We start from the raw sequence: 18,895 nt of genomic DNA, 5'->3' as shown, positions 1-18,895 counted from the left end.
CTACTCCCACTGTGACAATAATACTCCAGTATAGCCCACAGTCAGAAAAAAAAGATAGCACATTTCAATTTCACGACGTAGAGAGGCTATGTGCATTTTCAGCAGCTCAACGAATGGATTCAATTATCATGCAAGTGAAATAAGGTCACTGAGCCAGCACCAGCAAAAATGGTACTACCTTTACTGAGATTCTCATTTGTTTCTCTCTTTTTTTTTCTTTTTTCCTTTTTTAGATTAATCATGGCAGCTAAAGGGGGGAACATATTATCTTGTTGGTTCAAGTAAAGGATAGTAGAGTTAAGTAGTTCATAGTCTAGGGGAAATAAAAATCTAATCTCGTGCTGGATTAGTTTGAAACAAATCCTATTTCATAAAAATCAAAGAAGCTAGCATGCTATTGACCTAAGGCTTGTTGTGTCCTGAAGAGCCCCCTTATTGGTTGTTCTCTGTTGCTATGGTACCAGACATCGGATGCTGAAGTTTCATGTGCGACTTCTGTGTTTGTGCAGCAGGAAGTATAGTTGCAGTGATGTAGAGCCAGAGAGAGCGAGAGAGAGACTGTATGTGAGAGAGCACAACTGGACTAATGAGTCTGAATCCCACACAGTCACTCAGACCTTGTGTGTGTGTGTGTGTGTGTGTGTGTGTGTGTGTGTGTGTGTGTGTGTGTGTGTGTCTGCAAGCAATAACAAAAAGCCAAGGTAGGAGCGAGACAGCCTATACATGGACCTGTGAATGAATGCTTTCAAAAACTGTGCTGCCAACAGTGTTATGATCATTATCATGATGACGGAGGATCACACCTTCTCTCAGTGGCCAGTTTATTAGGTACACCTAAATAAGTTGTAAATAATGTGGTAACGCTGCTGACTCACCACCAACCGTGTCTTGTCGTGTTTTTTAAAGGGATACCTCACCCAAAATCGATAATTCACCAATTTCATCAAAACGCTTTAGGAGTTCCAGGGGGGGGGGGGGGGTCCGGCTGGCAACGGATTTTCATATAATGGCGATGGAGAGAGTTCACTTTTGAATCATCCAAAACACACACTATGAAACATCCAGATACCTCCATACTGCTCGTCCGTACTGACCCAAGTGTCCTGAAGCTGCGACATGAAAAAGTTGTTAGGCTAAAAACAGAGATCAAATTATTTTTTTCTGAACAACTTTTTCATGTGGCGGCTTCAGGCCACTTGGGTCAGTACGGACGAGCAGTATGGAGGTATTTGGATGTTTCATAGTGTGTGTTTTGGACTATTCAAAAGTTAGCACAATCTGCCGTTGCCAGCCGGACCCCCCCCTGGAACTCCAAAAGCATTTTGATGACTCCAATAGTTCTCCAAACCCTTTCTTTTGGCATGACGGTGAGTAGACAATTGGTGAATTACCAATTTGGGTGAAGTATCCCTTTAAGTGATTCAACTACTTCAAATACCGTAAATAAAAAATAAATGGAAGTGATGATTGTAAGGGCTGACCCAGTAGGTGACAGAAGTCCAGTTGATTTGGGATGAGCTTCATAGACTGATGAGATGAGGAATGTTTTGACCCACAGATGAGACTGCAGTCCTCACCTAGAGGGTAATGCTGTTTGCTGTGTCACTCATGTTGCAAGTACACTTTCTACTTTTGTCTCAAGCCTGGAATGAATCGCACTATCACAGAATCTGGACATGTAAAATGAAAGGTCCTAAACCATGCCCAAGAAAATTAACTTATGAAGTCGTAGTCTGGATGACCTCCTCAACATTTTTCAGTCAACTATACACACTCAACAAAGAGCCAATAATACATTTTGTAATCTTTAATGTTGGCAACTAGACCCACCAACATTATTCTCTTGTATTTTCTCATTTTCTAAAAACAGATAATCCATCAAATATTGCACAGTAAAAACACATAAAAGTGAAAATATAATAAAATTCAGAAGTAAGAGACGAGTCCTTCATTAGGAAACAAGTGTTCTACTTTGGAGAAAGTGGTATATGACTGGATGATTGGTTGGTCTTCCATGGTATCTTGTCATTTGTAGTCCACAGAAACAGTCTGATGGATGATGATGATGATGATGTAATCCAAAGTTGTCTATGAGATCCAAGCAATATTTGGCAAATGATTAGAGATTTCAAATACAGAGCACACACACAACTCCTCAGGAGTAATCCAATGTTGAGGAAGAAGTCGCATGGAGTGAATGTGTGAGATGTTCAGAGTTTACACCTTCAGAAGGCTTTGCACACAGAAAAGCCCTGATGATGACAAATGTCGGCCCCATCAGATCTTATCCAACTCTCGTTTCACACAGCACAGTAGCCAACTGTGCTGTCTTGTTAGCTGCATTGCGTTTTTCTCTCATCTCACAGCAAATGAGAACTGGAGATCCAGTGAACAGGTAAAAGGCAAATCCGTCCTTAGTTGAGTTTGGCACTAATGCGTATCCACTGAAGAGCCTGTCTGGTGTATTGGACTGTGTGAGCGATGCTACTGTGAAGAGTCAATGGCCCAGACAAAGTATTCAAGTAATTGAAGAACTCTGTAATGAGAAAGGGGAAAAAATGCTCTTAAAAACAGGGTTATTATAATTAACTAAAACTAAGGCTAAGGCTAAAACTAGCCATGCAAAAATGATTTAGTAAACTGAAATAAAAATGACAATATTTCAAAAAACGAGAACTAAATAAAAACGGACAATGAACAATGCAAAACTAACTAAAACTAAACAGAATTGCAGATAACATTAATATCTTATAGTTTAGTTTTCTTAGAGATGTTGCATGAAGAAAATGCCACAGCTCAATATGGGGCGACTTCGAATACGACCCACAGGTAGATAAGAGTGAACGTAACGTGATGAAGACTGACCGACAAATTTGGAAGTTCATCTTCAAAGGTCTCACAGAGGCTTTCTCCTAATACCTGAAAAACTAAGACTAAATAAAAACTAGTCAATTTCTCAATAATAAAAACTAAACTAAAACTGCTTAATCGCTTGTTGAACTAACAAAAACTAAACTGAAAAAAAAAAACGAATTACATTTTTTAAACTATAATAACCTTTGTTTAAAAACTGCTGTCAAGTGTGGTCAAACAATGACAGTTTTCCAACCATACGACCGTTACTTCTGTGTGTACAAGCCGTGTGTTTACCTTTATTCTCCTTTGCAAGGTTGTCAGCCACCTCCCAGTACTCATAGCTGTACAAGACACTGTTAGTTATGTTCAGGTGATTTGCTGCCATCTGGTGGATGCGTTGGGGGATGCTTATAAGAGAGGGGGAAGTGCTGCCCCCATGTGAACCGCGTCCAAGGTGTTTGGCATTGGGTGAGAGCGATGACGGGGGTCCTCCTGCGCCCCTAGGAGTGAAAGCACATACAATAGAGTGATGGTGATGAATGGGCTTTCAGCGGATGGAATAGAAGCCAAATCTGAAATAGAGTCTATGGTATAAAGTTATTTTCCACTTACTTCCCAGAATCGTTCCAGCCGGGTGGTGTGTTAGGCACTTTGGGAGAACTCTGTAATAAGAACATAAATAAGACTTGGAGTTTTTCTGCTGTTTACATTCCTCTTATCGCTGTCCGGGAAAGCTGTCCGGAAATCTGTGTAAGTGTCTGTGAGTAGATGGTGGTAAATCAGACTTGTTTTTTTTTTTTTTTTAGATATACCTTAAAATAGTCCAGCAGTACTTTGGAGTATTTCAGTGCATGGTCCTTCTTTAAGCGAAACATCTGCCAGTAAAGTAGGGCAAGGCATCGGAAACTGTGGGCATACAAACACAATTCAGAGAGACTAAAACGGACCACAAATCATATTCAAAATGCAGGACCTTCAGCACGCTGATAGATGTGGTATAAACAGAGAAGATGACATACGCACCACAGAACCGCCAGCTGTTTGTCTTCCTGTCTTGCCCCAGGGCCGGAGTGGCTCTTCAGCCTCATTGCATACCTGAAGACGTTGGACTGTTAACGAAGCTCCGGCTCATATACAGTTTGTTTAAATTCAGGTTAAAAACGTCTCTTTTCATGTGCTTATCGCTGAGCTCGTTTTAAGAACTTTAAATCTAAATCTCTCTTAATTGTTTTAATACAATCAATATTTAATGCTGCTCATGCATTCTTTTCTCTCTCTTTTTCCTGTACTTTCTCTTATTCTTTTTTCTTGCTTTTAATTGTATGTTTAATGTTTCCAACTTTTTACTACCGGTATTTTGGGTTTTATTTTAATTTTTAATGTTTCTTTTCCCTGTTTCCAATTTTTACTGTCAAATGTTTTGTTTTTATGTAAAGCACATTGAGATGCCCCTTGGTATGAAATGAGCTATATAAATAAAGCTGCCTTGCCTTGTTTGTTTTCATTATCCTAATAACATATCTGTTGTAGCTTTGATGTCGTATTTACCTGATAAGTTCCACTGTCTCTGAGTACATTGTGTAGGGAGATTTTGCCTCAAGCGGACCTTCCTCCATTGCTTTCCCACATTCCATGAAGGAAAGAGCAGCGTCAACATAGTTCACGGCTTTCCCCAGCTTGTCCACCTGAAACAAGAGATTGGGTGAAATATTAAAGGACAGACTATTTAAATATTTTGCTCTAAAGTATCCAAACAAACAGGAATTAGATGGTAAGTTCTTCAACAGGTCATGTTCAGCTCAGCACAGGCAGCAAATGGCTATAATCCAGCAGAAACAAAAACCCTAATTTCTGATATGTATGAGGAAATGTTTTGAGCACATTTATTTTTACTGTTTAATCAAAATTTCTATGTTAACACCAACTTCTAAATGGCCAAAGCACAATATATATTCAGTATACTGACTGATATATTATGTTAACATACAGTATGTTGCATGTTCATTTCTTTGTTTCCTCATTGGAAAAAGGAGACCTACTACATTTTGCTGACTTAACAGAGAAATCAAACCAATCATTCTGTTTCTAAACAGATTGGATTTCCCAAAATATCAGTGTATTTCATCTAATCATACAATGCAGTTTCACTCTCTCTCTCAACCATTTATATTCAATCAAAGATCAAGAACTTACCATTGCGTCGGCACGATGCTTCATCCTTTTAGCTTCATGTAAGTAGTACTCAGCATGGTGTGGACTAGGAAGGTGAACAAAAAATGCAGATTTAGTGAGGTACAGTCAAAGCAGGGCTCCAGATTAACTTTTTTTTACTAGGAGCATAGTGGTCCCTAATTTAAAATTTTAGTGTGCAATCAGAGAATTTAGGGGCGCACACTGTAAATCGACTTGCAAATCAAATATTCACATTTCCTTTTCATTCATGATCCTCACACACATTGGCCTGCCACCTGTAATGACAGATACCAGAGTCTTTAAGTCTCCCCTTCTGCATTTCGCCAGTGTAAAAAAAAAAAAACAACTGCAAATTTACTGGTTGCACATGCAAGTAGATGAAAAATGTACTTGCACTGTCTCAAATTTTAGGGGCAAAATGCTCCCATTTAGGGGCAGTCTGGAGCCCTGAGTCAAAGTATTTGATGTTTTCAGTAAGTCACAACAAGCTTTATCTATCTCAACTACCATCATGGGCTGTGCAGTGATGCACTGTGTGTGTTGTTGGGATAATTGCTCACGTTTCGTGGTTGGGCACCGTCCCCCTGTGCTCTGTAAGACTCCAGGACTCGCATGGGGGCTGGGGTTGTCTTGATACCTTTACACATTCCACCTCCATCTTGGGCTGAGTGTACAGGTTTAGAAACAGGTGTATTTAACTCAAATGTTGGAACCAATGGACTTGGGATCATCTCAACAAGCAGTCCTTTTTGTATTACCTTTACAGCAGAGACTCTATTCTTGTCTCTGTTCTTATGGGTGTGGATGTGATGCTGCTCAGAAGTCTTTGTTTTGACGGGAGGCTTGGAGGGCTCAGGGCTGTTGGACAGTGGAGACAGGGGGGATAAAGGCCTCTTGCTGTCTAAATACTCCTCCAAGTACCTGCAAGTACACACCCAAACACACGTAAGGTGAGATTTAAATATACATATAATATATAATCACATATTTTGTGGTGTTGTGTTTGTTTTTACCCATTGTGTGTGGTCTCAGTCACAATGTTGCACTGCGCTGTGTGAGCTGATGACTCTGTCCGACATGAGAGGTCACTTGCATGAGGAATACTCCTCTTGCTTTCTCTGTGTGACTCACCATTTTCAAGCTGGTCACACACAAAAACACATAAGCACTCTTTGAAGAATATACCTCTATCAATGTTTTCAGCCTGTATTAATGCATGAAAATATGTACAGGGTCGGAGACACAAAAAAAATATAATAGACGGAATATAAAAATGTACACTGCATGTTGTCTACCTTGCGTTTCCTTTTGCTGTCCTTTGTCGCGGTCTCGGGTGTGTATAGGTGTTTCATAGCCTCTCTTTGTTTGTCCTTGGTTGATGAAGAGGACGAGGGAGAGGAGAAAGGCTTTTTAACAGTAGGGCTAGTAGTGCTGTCGGGGACCCTCTTGAGAAGACAGAGGTCTATATGCACCACCAGATTTCTAAGGCCTCGCTGGGAAGGCGCTGTTGTCTTCTCACCTCGCCCAAAAGGCACCAGGGTGTAGAGTTTTTGCCTCCCCCCACTCTGCTGCCCCTCACCTGGATTAGCTGAGACAGGTCCTTTGGAGTGCACCACCTTTGGCTTGTTTGCGTCAGGTCTGCCCGGGCATTGACGCCCTTCCTTGGCAAATCTCTTCTGGGAGGTAGAATCGGCTGGGACTTTGGTGATCAGAGCTGGGTGTTCAGACTCTGAATCTGAATTTGAGGAGGAAGAGGAGGATGAGGATGATGGGGAGGATGGCCGAGGAGGGGTTGGGGTACGTGATGGAGGAGGTGAAGGATCTGGCTGTAATTCCCTCTCCTCACTTTTTCTTCCCTTTGTTGTCCTCCCCTGGTGGCGCGATTCCTCTTGAAGGCAGTGTTGCTTGGTGTTGGTAGACTGTCTCTGTTTGGTCTGGACTGTTGTTTGCCATTCGCGTCTGTGTTGGTGCTCCCTCCTCCTCCTGTTTTCACCTTTTGCTGTATCCTCTCTCCTCCTATGCCTTTCTACTGCTCCCTCCTCCTCCTCCTCCTCTGCCTCCTCTTCTTCCGCTGAACTCTCAATCCAGGGACGTCTTAGTAGCTGTTCCTCCGCCAGCCTCTTGCCTGCCTTTCTCTCCTGTTTCCCTTGCTGTTGTTCCCTATGTCTGTCCTCTTTCCTCTCGTGTTTTCTCCCTTCTGCTTGGGTCCGGTGGTCTCCTCTGTGATCTACCTGCTGCTCCTTATTTTGGGATTTCTTCTGTGATATCTTTGTCTGATTAACATGCACAGGAACTGACAATGCAGCTTCCCACGACTTGGCCCTAGGTTTTAGGCTAGGACTAGCCCGAGAGTTCAACCCACCACCAGTATTACTGGCAGCTTTAGAGGTAGGTTCAGAATGAGTACTATGACCAGCATTGGTCTCACGGTTAGCAGCAACTAAGTGCTTTGCTCTTGTGGGGCTATGTTGTGAGCTGGGTTGAAATGGAGGCCTGGGTTTGTGGTTGGAGCTGTGGTGGGATCTGCTACCTTGGACCTGCTCAAAATGTAATGCGTGTTTGGCTTTCGGAGCTTCGGAGAGCTGTTTTGGCTGAAAGTTAGACTTGGGTCTTGATTTGTGGTTGTGACTCTGGGAAGAGTTTAAAACAGCAGAAGTCTTGGATTTGCTTTGGCTTTGGTCTTGATTCTGTGTGGATTGAGTCTTGGGCCTATGTTGATGAGTTGGCAGCGGTTGACTATTACTATTTGTGGGCTTGTTCTTGATGTCGGCATTAGGCAACGTGTCGGTCCATGACCTAATTTTTGTCTTGTGTGAATTAGTTGTTTGGCTAGGTTGCGTGTGGCTCTGACTCTGAACCTCAGGGTATTGACGAACCCTTGAAGGAGGAGGTAAGCTGGGACTTGGGCTTCTTGGAGGCTCCCTAGGTAAAGGGCTTGGGCTGCGGCTTTCTCTTGGGCTCCCAAATGGACTGGGGCAAACACTTGGAACTGGGCTGGGGATTGGACTGTGCCTTGGGCTAGGGCCGGGACTTACACATGTGCTGGGAAACGGGCTGGGGCTAGGACAGAAGCTGTAACCAGGGCTAGGTAGGGGGCTATCGTTTTGGCTGTAATTGAACTGTGGGCTGGGAATAGGGCTTTGGCTTGGGCTGTAGTCCTGATTGCTGTCCCAGGACCTGGCCGGAGATGGGGCTCGCTGGGTGTGAAGAGAGGACAAGTGTCTTGTAGTGCTGTGGGAAGGATCCTGCTCACTGCTGGCAGATTTTTTGCGGGACTTCTTCAGCCATTTATCCAACTGCCACTGGGCAGCAGAGGGATGGTCAATCTCAAGAAAGAAAAAGAAAAAGAAAAGGACATAAATTACAAATAGAACCAGAGGCCTGAGACACACTGGAAATGGTGGAAAAAGATTGTTTTCTCAAGTAATACAACAATGTATTAGTGCTCTTTTACCAAGTATTACAATCTGAGTGGAGTATTTATCAACAGGATTTTCTCTGACACTTTCTGTGTCAAAATGCAAGATACAAAGTAGTAGCTATTTAATATGTTATATATTACCATTACTGATGTATAATTATGTAATCAGCTGATTTCAATGACTAGCATTTGGCTGTTCATTCTGTAATAGTCCAGAAACACATTTTCTTATGAAGAGGGCTCTGGTTAAAACATCTGTTTGTGTGGTAAAAGTAAGTCATCACACTTAATTCAAAGCAACTGGTCTAAAGACACAGCTGTATCTTAAAAACAAAACAAAATCTACTGCTTAAGTTATGAAAACTGAAACTAGAAAATGTAAGAATACTCATACATTATTTATTATATTTACATAATCATGACTTGGTAACAAGTGTTTGCAGGAAACGTGCATTATATTTTAAATGCTGGTTATTTGAAAGTCAGTTTTGGTTTTTACTTTCCCTGCTGTACACATGTTTTTTTCATGTGCAAAGAGATAAGGTGCAAGTAGAGAATGAAGGATCACTTAACATTTAACCATGTGGGGACAGACACGCATTGCAAACAAGTGTGCACATACCACAACATCTGCACATACCGATAGAGCCATCTTAACTGCACCACGTTAACTGCACCTCACTGACCCGGCTGCTATTAAAACTAGTGAAAGTCAGAATGAAAACCTTAGGACGTGACTCATATCTAAAGACTTGGTTCTATAAAAACTTCAACCGGCATGTTAAGCTCCTTCAAATAGCCTACTTGCTACATAGTCTAACAGTCCACATCTGTTCTTACAGTAGCTCAACCCCCCATCCAATTATGTGAAATGACTCACTTAATGTTTGCTTAACAACTGGCTTGGTAACTGTAAGAATGTGAAGAACACAAGAGACTGCAGGAGTTTTTAGTCAAATGAAAAAAAAAAAAAAAAAAACCCAAAACAGAGGATACTCACAGCTGGAGAGCTAACTTCTTTCTCTGTCTCCCGTTTCTCTCTTTTTGCTCTCTTAGCTGACCAAGAGCTAAATTAGACCTCTACTCCTCAAGTCAAACAGTGACCACCCTCCCCTCCTTCCCCACATCCCTCGCCCTCTTTCCAGAGAAGACACTGCATCTCTTGTACCTTCTCGGCTGCCCTCCCTCCCTCCCCTTTTTTTTTCTGTCCCTCCCTCTTTCTCTCACTACCTGGAACTCTGTATTTGCTGCGTCCAGAACTCCAACCCCCATCTCTTCTCTGGGAGACACTCAAACACTCCACATAAATGAAAAACACATGGTGCACACCCCTCCCCCCTCCCTCTCTCCCTCTCTCCCTCCCTCCCTCCCCCTCCGAAAAAACACACACACTCCGCTGCCTACCTCTCGATAGGGGCCCAATGTAGTGTGTGTTTAGTGATACAGTTCTGCTATGTTTTACAGGGCCTTCCATTCATAAAAGAGAAGCAAGTTTCCCTTTCATTCCCCACCCAGCACACGTCTCAAACAAATACCCGCCTCCATCATACGCCGTAATATATTAAATCACCCATTCAGTATTTATCTGAGACAACAAAATGCAAGCTGGCCTCATTCTCATCTGTGAGATGTTGTTTTGAGATAGAGGGTAGCTCCAGTTGTAGATGTCAACATGAACCCAAGTCTTGATCACTTCCACCTCCTGAGGGCTTTCCTCTTTAAGACTCAGCCTGTTGACATGACACCCAGGCACTAATTCCCAAAGCTACCCGTGCCCCTCAACCTCCCCCATCCTCCTCCTTCCCAACTCACACGCATTCCTCATTCCTCTGTCCCTCCCCACACCTGCCGTCAACGGCCTCGTGGCCACCACTCCCTGCAGAGAATTCACCCACAGGCACACAAACAGAGGAGGAGACACAGACAAGTGAGATATGGACATAAGAGGACAAGAGTCTGGCTCTGCATTGGTACCTCGTTGTTGTTGCCGCTGCGCTGTGGCTGCGTGTTGGCAGGCGACGCAGGGTCCGGGTGGACGTCTGGGCTCGGGCTCCGGGAATGAAGGAGGCTGCTGCTGCCCGACTCGGCAGAGGAGTCTGAGCCTGAAGAGTCCGAGCTGGAATGTCTCACCCTCCTGCCATGTATGTGCGCTCGCTGTGCTGACAGGCTGTCAGTCACCACACACACACACACACACACACATCAGAGCGGGGTCAGCATAGGTACATGGCCGAGGAGAGCACACATCCACTCAGACGGATACTGTTGTTATTCGTGGCACATAAACGGTCCAACTTATGTTTACAGACAAACAATCAACACAAAATAAAAGATATGCACACAGTATTTAGCAATCAGGTACCTGTGTCTTTCCCAGGAAGCTGACTCATGAGTGGCCTTTAAGAATACAAAACAAACAGAAAGTTATCATTCACAGGAACAGCAAAGTGAACGACTTTCTTATTTACTTACTTAACTCACTGGACGTGGTACATCTGCTGCCTGATCTTTGTACGATTAGCAGCGAAAAAGGAATTTGATCTGAATGCCATTTGAGCTGCGCATAGACGTGTGAGCGCACACCATGAAACACTACAACAAAATCAGGCATCCTTCAACAGGAGCTGTGAAACACTCCAGTCCTCATCTTTGTTTTGCTTTCCCTTACATTTTCCCCGCCCTCTAACACTGTCTGCCTCCCTCGAGCATGCAAAGCAGCATGAGGATCAGCTTAGGACACAGCTACTACTAAAGGCATATTATCATGAAAGGGCTTTGAAGCATGGTGATTTGTTGTCTGGCTTTCAGGGGGAAAGGGGCAGAGCGTTACATACCCTTTGAGTGTCATCATCATCACTGCTTAGCTTCAGGTCATCAGCAAGCATGCTGTAAACAAACAAACACACAGTCAGAAAAAGGGCAAGTTGTTGTTAGGGTTTTCAGTACATCCTTTTTTCCCCCCTCTATCACAACTCATTCAAATCCTTAAACCAGGTCTCTCTCTTTCTTAAATTTAAAATAACTGGAATCAGTTTTATGTAAGGAACCAAGATGCCACAGTCTGAATGATTATAAATTATAGGAGCACATTCACTTTTTAATGATATGGATGAAGAAACTGTGTTTAATAATGATATTTTGTGTCATGCATGATACCTAATAATAACCACAGCATTAATAACTTAGATAAAGCTTTCAAACTTACATTTTAAAAATACAGATTTCCACAGTTAGCCTACTTTTAAAAACCATAACCAGTTTTGCATGTAAGTTGATCGGATGACTGATCATTTAATAAGGTACAAAGTTCACACTACTGATCATTTTTAAATAAATAATTCGTTTTTACTCGCATGTCCATTGTTTGGAATAGGATTACGATTATCAGCGTAGACCATTTATTTTTGTAGCTGAATGCATTCCAGTTAAAATGCAAACAAGTGCCCACTGCTCATAAAAATAAAACATTTTCCAAATATTTTTTGAAACATGAACCGTCATAAAATCGCAGTATTACATAACAAGGGCTGTGTGATAAGGTGAGACTTGCAGTTGGCTTATGCTACAGAACATGTGTCCTGCGTTAAAAAGAGGATGTATAGAGTTAACCAACAGAAGCACATCGGTCTCCACTGACAGCTTTCAGGATTGTTAACTGACCTTTGACCTGACTTAGGTTACATAGCCTGAAACACTGTTAGCTGACTGACCCCTATTTATCTTTTTCGCTCCACTCTCTCTGTTTTTAATGCTTTTCCTTTTGGCTGTTCAGATAAGGATATTCATGAATTCATTTTTTCATAAATAAAAAAATACTTATGGGAACACATCAGCTTTTGGTGTGAAATATTTTATCATATGTTTGTTTTCCAAAGTTTCACTTCAGGTTTGATGACCTTTCGGTGGATCTTGTTTCCTCATGCCTCACTTACGATTTGTGTGGTGCAACATGAGGGTGACGGGTCATTCGCAGTTGAACATCCCCCTGACCTAAGAGAGTAAAAGAACATATAAAACCAGAAAATAGATCATATATTACACCACTAATGGAGAAAACCAGCTGTAAAATGTTGCATATATCAGAAATGCAAACTCTTGAATCGGTGAACACTCACTTTGCCTTTGTTGTGTTGGTTGCTTTGCATCCTTAGGACAGAGGGAGACAATAAAACAGTGGTTGAAAATCAAATCTTAAAAGGCACATTTAAAAGCATCACACTACTTTAACTCATGATGGACAGAGAAAAGGATCAAAATTGATGCAGCAGAATCAGAGATAACATCCTTTAATTTAGTCAATACCTTCTTTATCCTTTTAAAAAACCTGGCGCCTACATTACCCACAATGCTGCTCTGTCATTTGGATATGTTATTCTTTTGGCAGTCAATGTAGACTTGAGTTGCTACCCAGGCTACAGAGGTCTGGTAAGCACGTAACTCCACATCCCATCCTCAAACTTGTAGTCTTCAGGGCCAACTGGCACACTGACTCACTTCATGCTGCTCTATCTTTAGTCACTAAAGGGTTTAACAAAACTTCCTTTTCACATGTTCAGTGAGATTCCTTGGTGGAGTTTCTCTTTAATTATCAAAGATAAACAACAAACACGCCCACATACCTTAGGATTGTAGAGGATTCTTTGGGCCTGGTCACCCCCTAAGGCTTGCTGGGACGGCCAGGACTGAGTCATGTCCTGTGCAACAGCAGTGGGTGGGGTCAAAGGTGAATTGTGAGATGTCAGTGTGAGTAATTATCTTCACATTCAGAAACCTCCGCCATCCTAAATCTGTCATCAGAACTTTCTTTATTCCTGTCTGATTTAGGGTTAACCTCTCTCCCTTTTTACACACATACAGTGCAGACAAGCTCTTATTGAGACACTCCTGATATGAGCTCAGTCCTCCCGATCTGGGGGAGTGTGCGTGTTGGTGGAAACATGAGGTCACCCTCAGTGTCTCGTGTAGGTTCACAGTGTGCACTCTGCAGTTGTGTCAAGATTTCTGTGCAGTCATTCTGTTTTGATTGATCTCATTGTACAGTAATCTTTTGGAGAGTTACACATAGAGAGATAACAAAAAACAATTTAAGGCAATAAAGGAAAATCAGGGGAGCACAGTCATTCCCAGTGAGAAACAAATTGTTCCAGTTAAAAATCCACAATTGCTGTTAACATTCTCCATTTAGTGAATGTATTGTAATTTCCAAACATGTATTTAAAGGGGAACTATGCACGTCCGGTCACTATTTCAGAGTTTTGGTTGGTTTTGGTTTGGTTTTATCAACACAGTGGGCGAGAAGTCCATGTTTCTCACAAGACGACCTTGCAAGAAACATGGATCAGCGGGCTGGAGGCACTGATCTGATCATCAAGGTTGTTTTTTGGCCAAGAGATGCTAGGTGGTAGGCAGAGAGCCTCCATTCCCCCCGTAACAAGTCATTTAACCATCATAGTTACTCCGAAGCTGTTTAATTATGTGCAAATCTTGCATAGTTCCTCTTTAAAGTAGGGGTCACTTCAATATAAAAACTATTTTTAAGCAGCCACCAACAGGGCATTCATTAGATATTTATTTCTTTTCTGTTTAAATTTCCAAAGGCAGCTATCTCAATGGCACATTCAGTGAACTAAAACATAGGACACCCCATCAAACCATTTGCTGCTTGTAGATGGCCCTGGGGAGATGAACGTAAAAGACGTCAGGTGGCATTGGGCCACAACAAGTAATCATCAGTCCCCAGAGCGACAGTTAAAACCATAGTGCAGTTGTATGTTACAATTATAGCCAACTAAAGAGGTTGCAATAGAAGTGGATATTATGAATCACTTTGATGAGCTGAATTGTTTGAACATTTTCGGGAAGACCTTGGGAAGAACATTCACCATCCCCCCCAAAACAAAGCTGGTATAAAAGCCAAAGAGTGGTCCAATGTGGAAATGGATGGAGACTACTATAATTCAGGTCACTGAAAATAGCCTAATAATAAGACTTTACATGCTCTTATTAACATTGTCTTGTGTTTTTTAGATATTATATCACTTAACCAAACCCATTTAGATATTACACGCTATTTAAGACGTTGTGTCAACATTTATCATACAGACTAAAAATGAGTGAATGAAATAATCAATACATAAATATAAAATGAAAATTATCATCAGCGCTTACTAAACTAGTTATGAAGAACTTTGTGTACACTGCAAAAGTCAAAGGTATTTCACCTATAGGTGGCGCTACAGCAGCATGATACATATTTACATCCATAACTCTCCAGCCATTAGTCTTAACACTCTTCTGCATATCCCATCTTTTAATAAATCCCTAATATTCCCATTTAGGATTATAGGTATTACTAAAATCACATCGGCCATTTCCCAATCAGTGTGATTGTCTGTTGCTTTTCATGCAGATTAAGTCCTGATAGAGATTTAAAATAAAATGAGACCCTGAGCGAAAGAGAGAAGAGACGAGTGTGTGATGATTACACATGATTATACACCTGGACTATCAAGAAAGATTAACCCCATTTCTTATTTGTTCTCTCTGCACGGTGCACGGAGAGGAAACCAACCACATGGTGAGAGCTCTGCATATACAGCACACTGTCTTTGCTCCGACTCTGATTATCATCTCTGCTGATTAGATTGCCCGCAGCCACACTCAGACAAACCGGGCCTTGTGGCTGCTGACAAAAAACCCTGATTTCGCGCCATTCATCTACCATTTTAGCATGATCTGGTTCCCCGGCTGTGTCACAATGTGGAGTCATGGGGGTTCAGTGTGTGTATAGTACAGTATACGTGCATAAAAGGGAGTCATTGAAGGAGGGCACGAGATTGCTTGACAGCCGAAACAGTGAGCAAGATCTGGAAAAGGTCAGGTTTTATCAGCTTTCAAGTTTAATGGTGTGTGTGTGGGGGGGTTGTGTGGAGGTGGAGCAGGGATGGGGATGTACTTTTTTTGCTTTCTTATCAAGACCCAATTAAGAATATCACATAGACTGTAAATAAAGATGGATGTAGCCTCCATGACATCACCCATTAGTCACCCACTTGTCACTCATGCTACACTCCCTGAATTTTACAGAATTTAAAGCCTGAGTCAAATTTAAATGAGTAAGATACTGAAATTCACCCCCGTACAGTCGTCATGAAGGAGATCAGCCGTAGAGACCAAAACTGTTACTGGCTGCTGTTAAGTTGATAATTTCATGTGAGTCAATGGGGATTGACTTGCTTTAGGAGCCAGCCTCAAGTTGCCATTAGAATAAGGGCAGGTTTTTATTACTAATGTGTTTTCTTAATTTTGAATTTTTAGCCTGGTTCAGTCCAGGGTCACAGCCAATGGTGACTTAGCTTATTTTGGCATACCAAATACTGGAAACTGGCAGAAACAGTTAGCCTGACTGGATCTATCCCAAAGTAATAAAATCCCCAAACTTTGTTATCATTTTTTTGAGGTGAGGTTTTCTTTTCTTTTTTTACATATTGCAAGATATAATGTTTTAACTATTGGACGCTGGTAGGAGCCCACAACCAGACACATGTCTTTGTCTCCATTCATCTGACACTTGTTATGTTAATCAACCTGGCAGGTGACTCTTAAATCTTTTCTCTTCCCACTCTCTCTGCATTGAGCCCTGAAGGGCCAAGTGTTTCCTCTCTCTGCTCATCCTTTCACTTCATTATCTCCTCCCTCAGTCACCAAGGACACGGCACCAGCCCTCACCCCTCTCCACCTCCGGCTACGACGAGGCTCCCCGGTGGAGCACTATGTGTTGCTATCTGCCTTTCACTGCTCTCTTCTGTAACCCTATACTCTTTCTCCTCCTCTCTGTCCCACACTCATGACAGGACGCCCTCTGCCCTGCAATCTGTAACTGTTGTCATCACAATTTACCAGTTTTTATTTTATTTTATATGCAAACCTACTAAATATTCTCTGCTTCCATCTTTTCCAGTGTGAAAACTTGCAGCCTTTCTCTGTTTTATAGCATTTCAAATATGATAAAGTCTCTGATTCCTGACTTTTACATGTTAAGATATTATTTCCAATTCAATGTTTTGGTCAAATGTTGTAAAGAGTACGAGTGAGCGATAAATTTGATTAGTCAGAAAACAAAAAAAACAAACAGCAGATGATCTGATAGTGAAAATAATCATCGGTTACCACCCTGTGAGAGCTGCAGGTGTTTCCCCTCACAGCAATAGCACTAATCACACTACTAAATCTAAAGACTCCCGTGACTCAAACCCCACATAATCAAATGCAGATACTCCACAATGAAGCTCATCATTGCAAAGCTTTTTTGGTTAATTAGTCCTAGTGGGACACTTTTAAAAAAGTCGATAAAGATTTAAAGTCATTCCTTACCTCCAGAATATCTTTGGCACGGCTGTTGTGTTGGCTTCTTGTTACCTGCAGAGTAGATGAGACAAAGACACAGGAAGTTGAGGCTAATAATCTATTCGGGGGGTAAGTTTTGAAACCCTCCAGAGAAAAAGATTGCTTCATTTAACAACCAGGCAAGAGTTGCAGCTGACTACGCACACAATCCATGTTCGAGCATTTAAAATACAAAGTTGGTACAGTTTGAAGTTCACGTAAAATTCAGATTTTTGTACAAAATGAATTGTTCAGCAGCAAATATAACTGTACACACGTGCTCACACACAGTGCATGAACTCATTCATTCATTTCTGTCTTCAGTCTTTACTAAAGATGTCAACTCTTCCATTTCAACATACACAAAAATATCACCTTCTGCACTCGGCTTCCCGCCTTTTAGTTTAAACACTGACAGCGGTGTGGCCCTTTACTGTAAACCTCACTGTCTCTCACACCCACCCACACACACAGACACACACAGAGAAACAGACACACACAGAGAAACAGAAACTGTGAGAGTCGAGAGGACGTTGATGACTCACATCTCAGAAATCACAGCTGCAGATGATCAGACGGATGCTGATACTGTCGCAAGCAACTTTGTGTTTCTATCCACATTAAGCAACTCTGTTCTCTCTCTCTCTCTTTCCCTCCCCCATCTCTCTCTCTCCTTTTCACGATTTAACTCACAATTCAAATTCACTGCACTTGCATGAAAGCCAAGAAGCGTGCTGCTCAAGCGTTCATTCAGGAAAGACGATTTGCTTCTTACCTCTATGCACCACTCTTGCCTTTGATGTCATCTGTGCAGCATGAGTATGCACAGTTGAAAAATGTTTTTTGTAGTGCACCGTGCATGCCTCTGTGTGTGTCTATGCGGGTGTGTGGTGCTCCCCTTTCTTGCATGCATGACTCACTAAGGTCAGTGTCTGAGTGGCTGGACTTTATGCCTGCGGATGGAAAACACTTTGTGTGAAAATTATCACAGCCACGAGGCAGTTATGAGGCCACTGGCACTAAAGGAAAAACATAAACACAGACTGACAGTATTTCAGCATCCTGTGACGGTGCACAGGCCCAAAAAAAAAAAAAAAGCTCCATCAGTTTACACTTTACAGGCCCATTAGTAAGGATATTATCATGTAGAGTGTGTCTCACACATTTATACCCACTAGCATCACAGCCCTGGTGCAATACCCAGATGAATGAAATCCCTCAGGGTCAAACCACAACCCATCATAACACCTGCAACAAGCAGCATGCAAGCCAACTACACTGCCAACCACCTGTTGCATTCTTAAAGTATCTGCAATTACTGAAGTTATGCTCATTTTCAGCCTTTATTCAACGTGCATTTGTAGAAAAAATCTGAAGGTTTTTAATTTGCAAACTGAAACTTTAGGAGGATTAGAGCACAACACGTCTCATCTTAGCACAGGGCTCAGTTCAAAGGAGGGAAATTGTTCAACCTGAAACTACTTCGTGTATCTTACAAACTGGTGCAAGTATGGTGCAAGAAAAACACTGGAGGACTCAACTGAAGAGCCAGACGAGTGTCACTGAACGGTCTGTGTCATACAAACAAACAAAACATAATCACAACTTTTCCCTTCCGTTTACTCCATGTAGATATATAAATATACTCTCTCTCACCTGAGAATATGCGCATCGGAGCAGAAAACAGACAATGGAAAGTTTCCCTTTGCCACCGAGGACAGTAGGCATGGTTCCTGGATGGTCAATGCTCTCCTCCTCCGGCGTCCATACCACTGAGGACTCGAGTTACGCGCGGTAGATGCGGTTGTCCGGCGCTGACAGTCCAGACCATAGAGCAGACCAGAGAGCAGACCGAGCGGCTCTTCCTCTCCTGGCTCCGCCGCGCAAGCTGCCGGCGGCCGGGGTTGGCTTGTTGGTGTCACTGGGGGAGACAGAGGGCGATGTAGGCGGTTTCCCGGTAACGTCAGAGATGACACACACGCAGCGGCGCACGTAAGGGAGATCACGACTCAGACTCTGGCACTGAGCGTATAGTCTACA

General features: G+C 42.3%; 2 protein-coding genes across 2 annotated transcripts in view; both read right to left on the bottom strand.

The window, feature by feature from the left end:
• txndc9 (thioredoxin domain containing 9) overlaps positions 1–18,895 on the bottom strand; it is a 65,174-nt gene that overhangs the window by 21,743 nt on the left and 24,536 nt on the right. The gene's annotated exons all lie outside the window — the stretch shown is intronic.
• aff3 (AF4/FMR2 family, member 3) lies at positions 2,313–18,694 on the bottom strand. The gene is made up of 19 exons (XM_083997111.1): positions 18,512–18,694; positions 16,844–16,888; positions 13,090–13,164; positions 12,586–12,616; positions 12,403–12,460; positions 11,305–11,356; positions 10,833–10,867; positions 10,445–10,637; positions 6,345–8,375; positions 6,063–6,190; positions 5,808–5,970; positions 5,610–5,713; positions 5,050–5,113; positions 4,405–4,541; positions 3,880–3,951; positions 3,669–3,762; positions 3,469–3,518; positions 3,151–3,356; positions 2,313–2,536 (listed from the first exon to the last, which is right to left on the bottom strand). Exons 1-19 carry the CDS (start codon positions 18,581–18,583, stop codon positions 2,415–2,417), a joined length of 3,732 nt encoding a protein of 1,243 aa, XP_083853237.1. The 5' UTR covers positions 18,584–18,694; the 3' UTR covers positions 2,313–2,414.

Source organism: Trachurus trachurus (genome assembly GCF_905171665.1).
Source record: "Trachurus trachurus genome assembly, chromosome: 21".
NCBI classification, from domain to species: domain Eukaryota; kingdom Metazoa; phylum Chordata; class Actinopteri; order Carangiformes; family Carangidae; genus Trachurus; species Trachurus trachurus.
The sequence above is the reverse complement of the archived record's forward strand: the minus strand, read 5'-3'. Positions and strand labels throughout refer to the sequence as shown.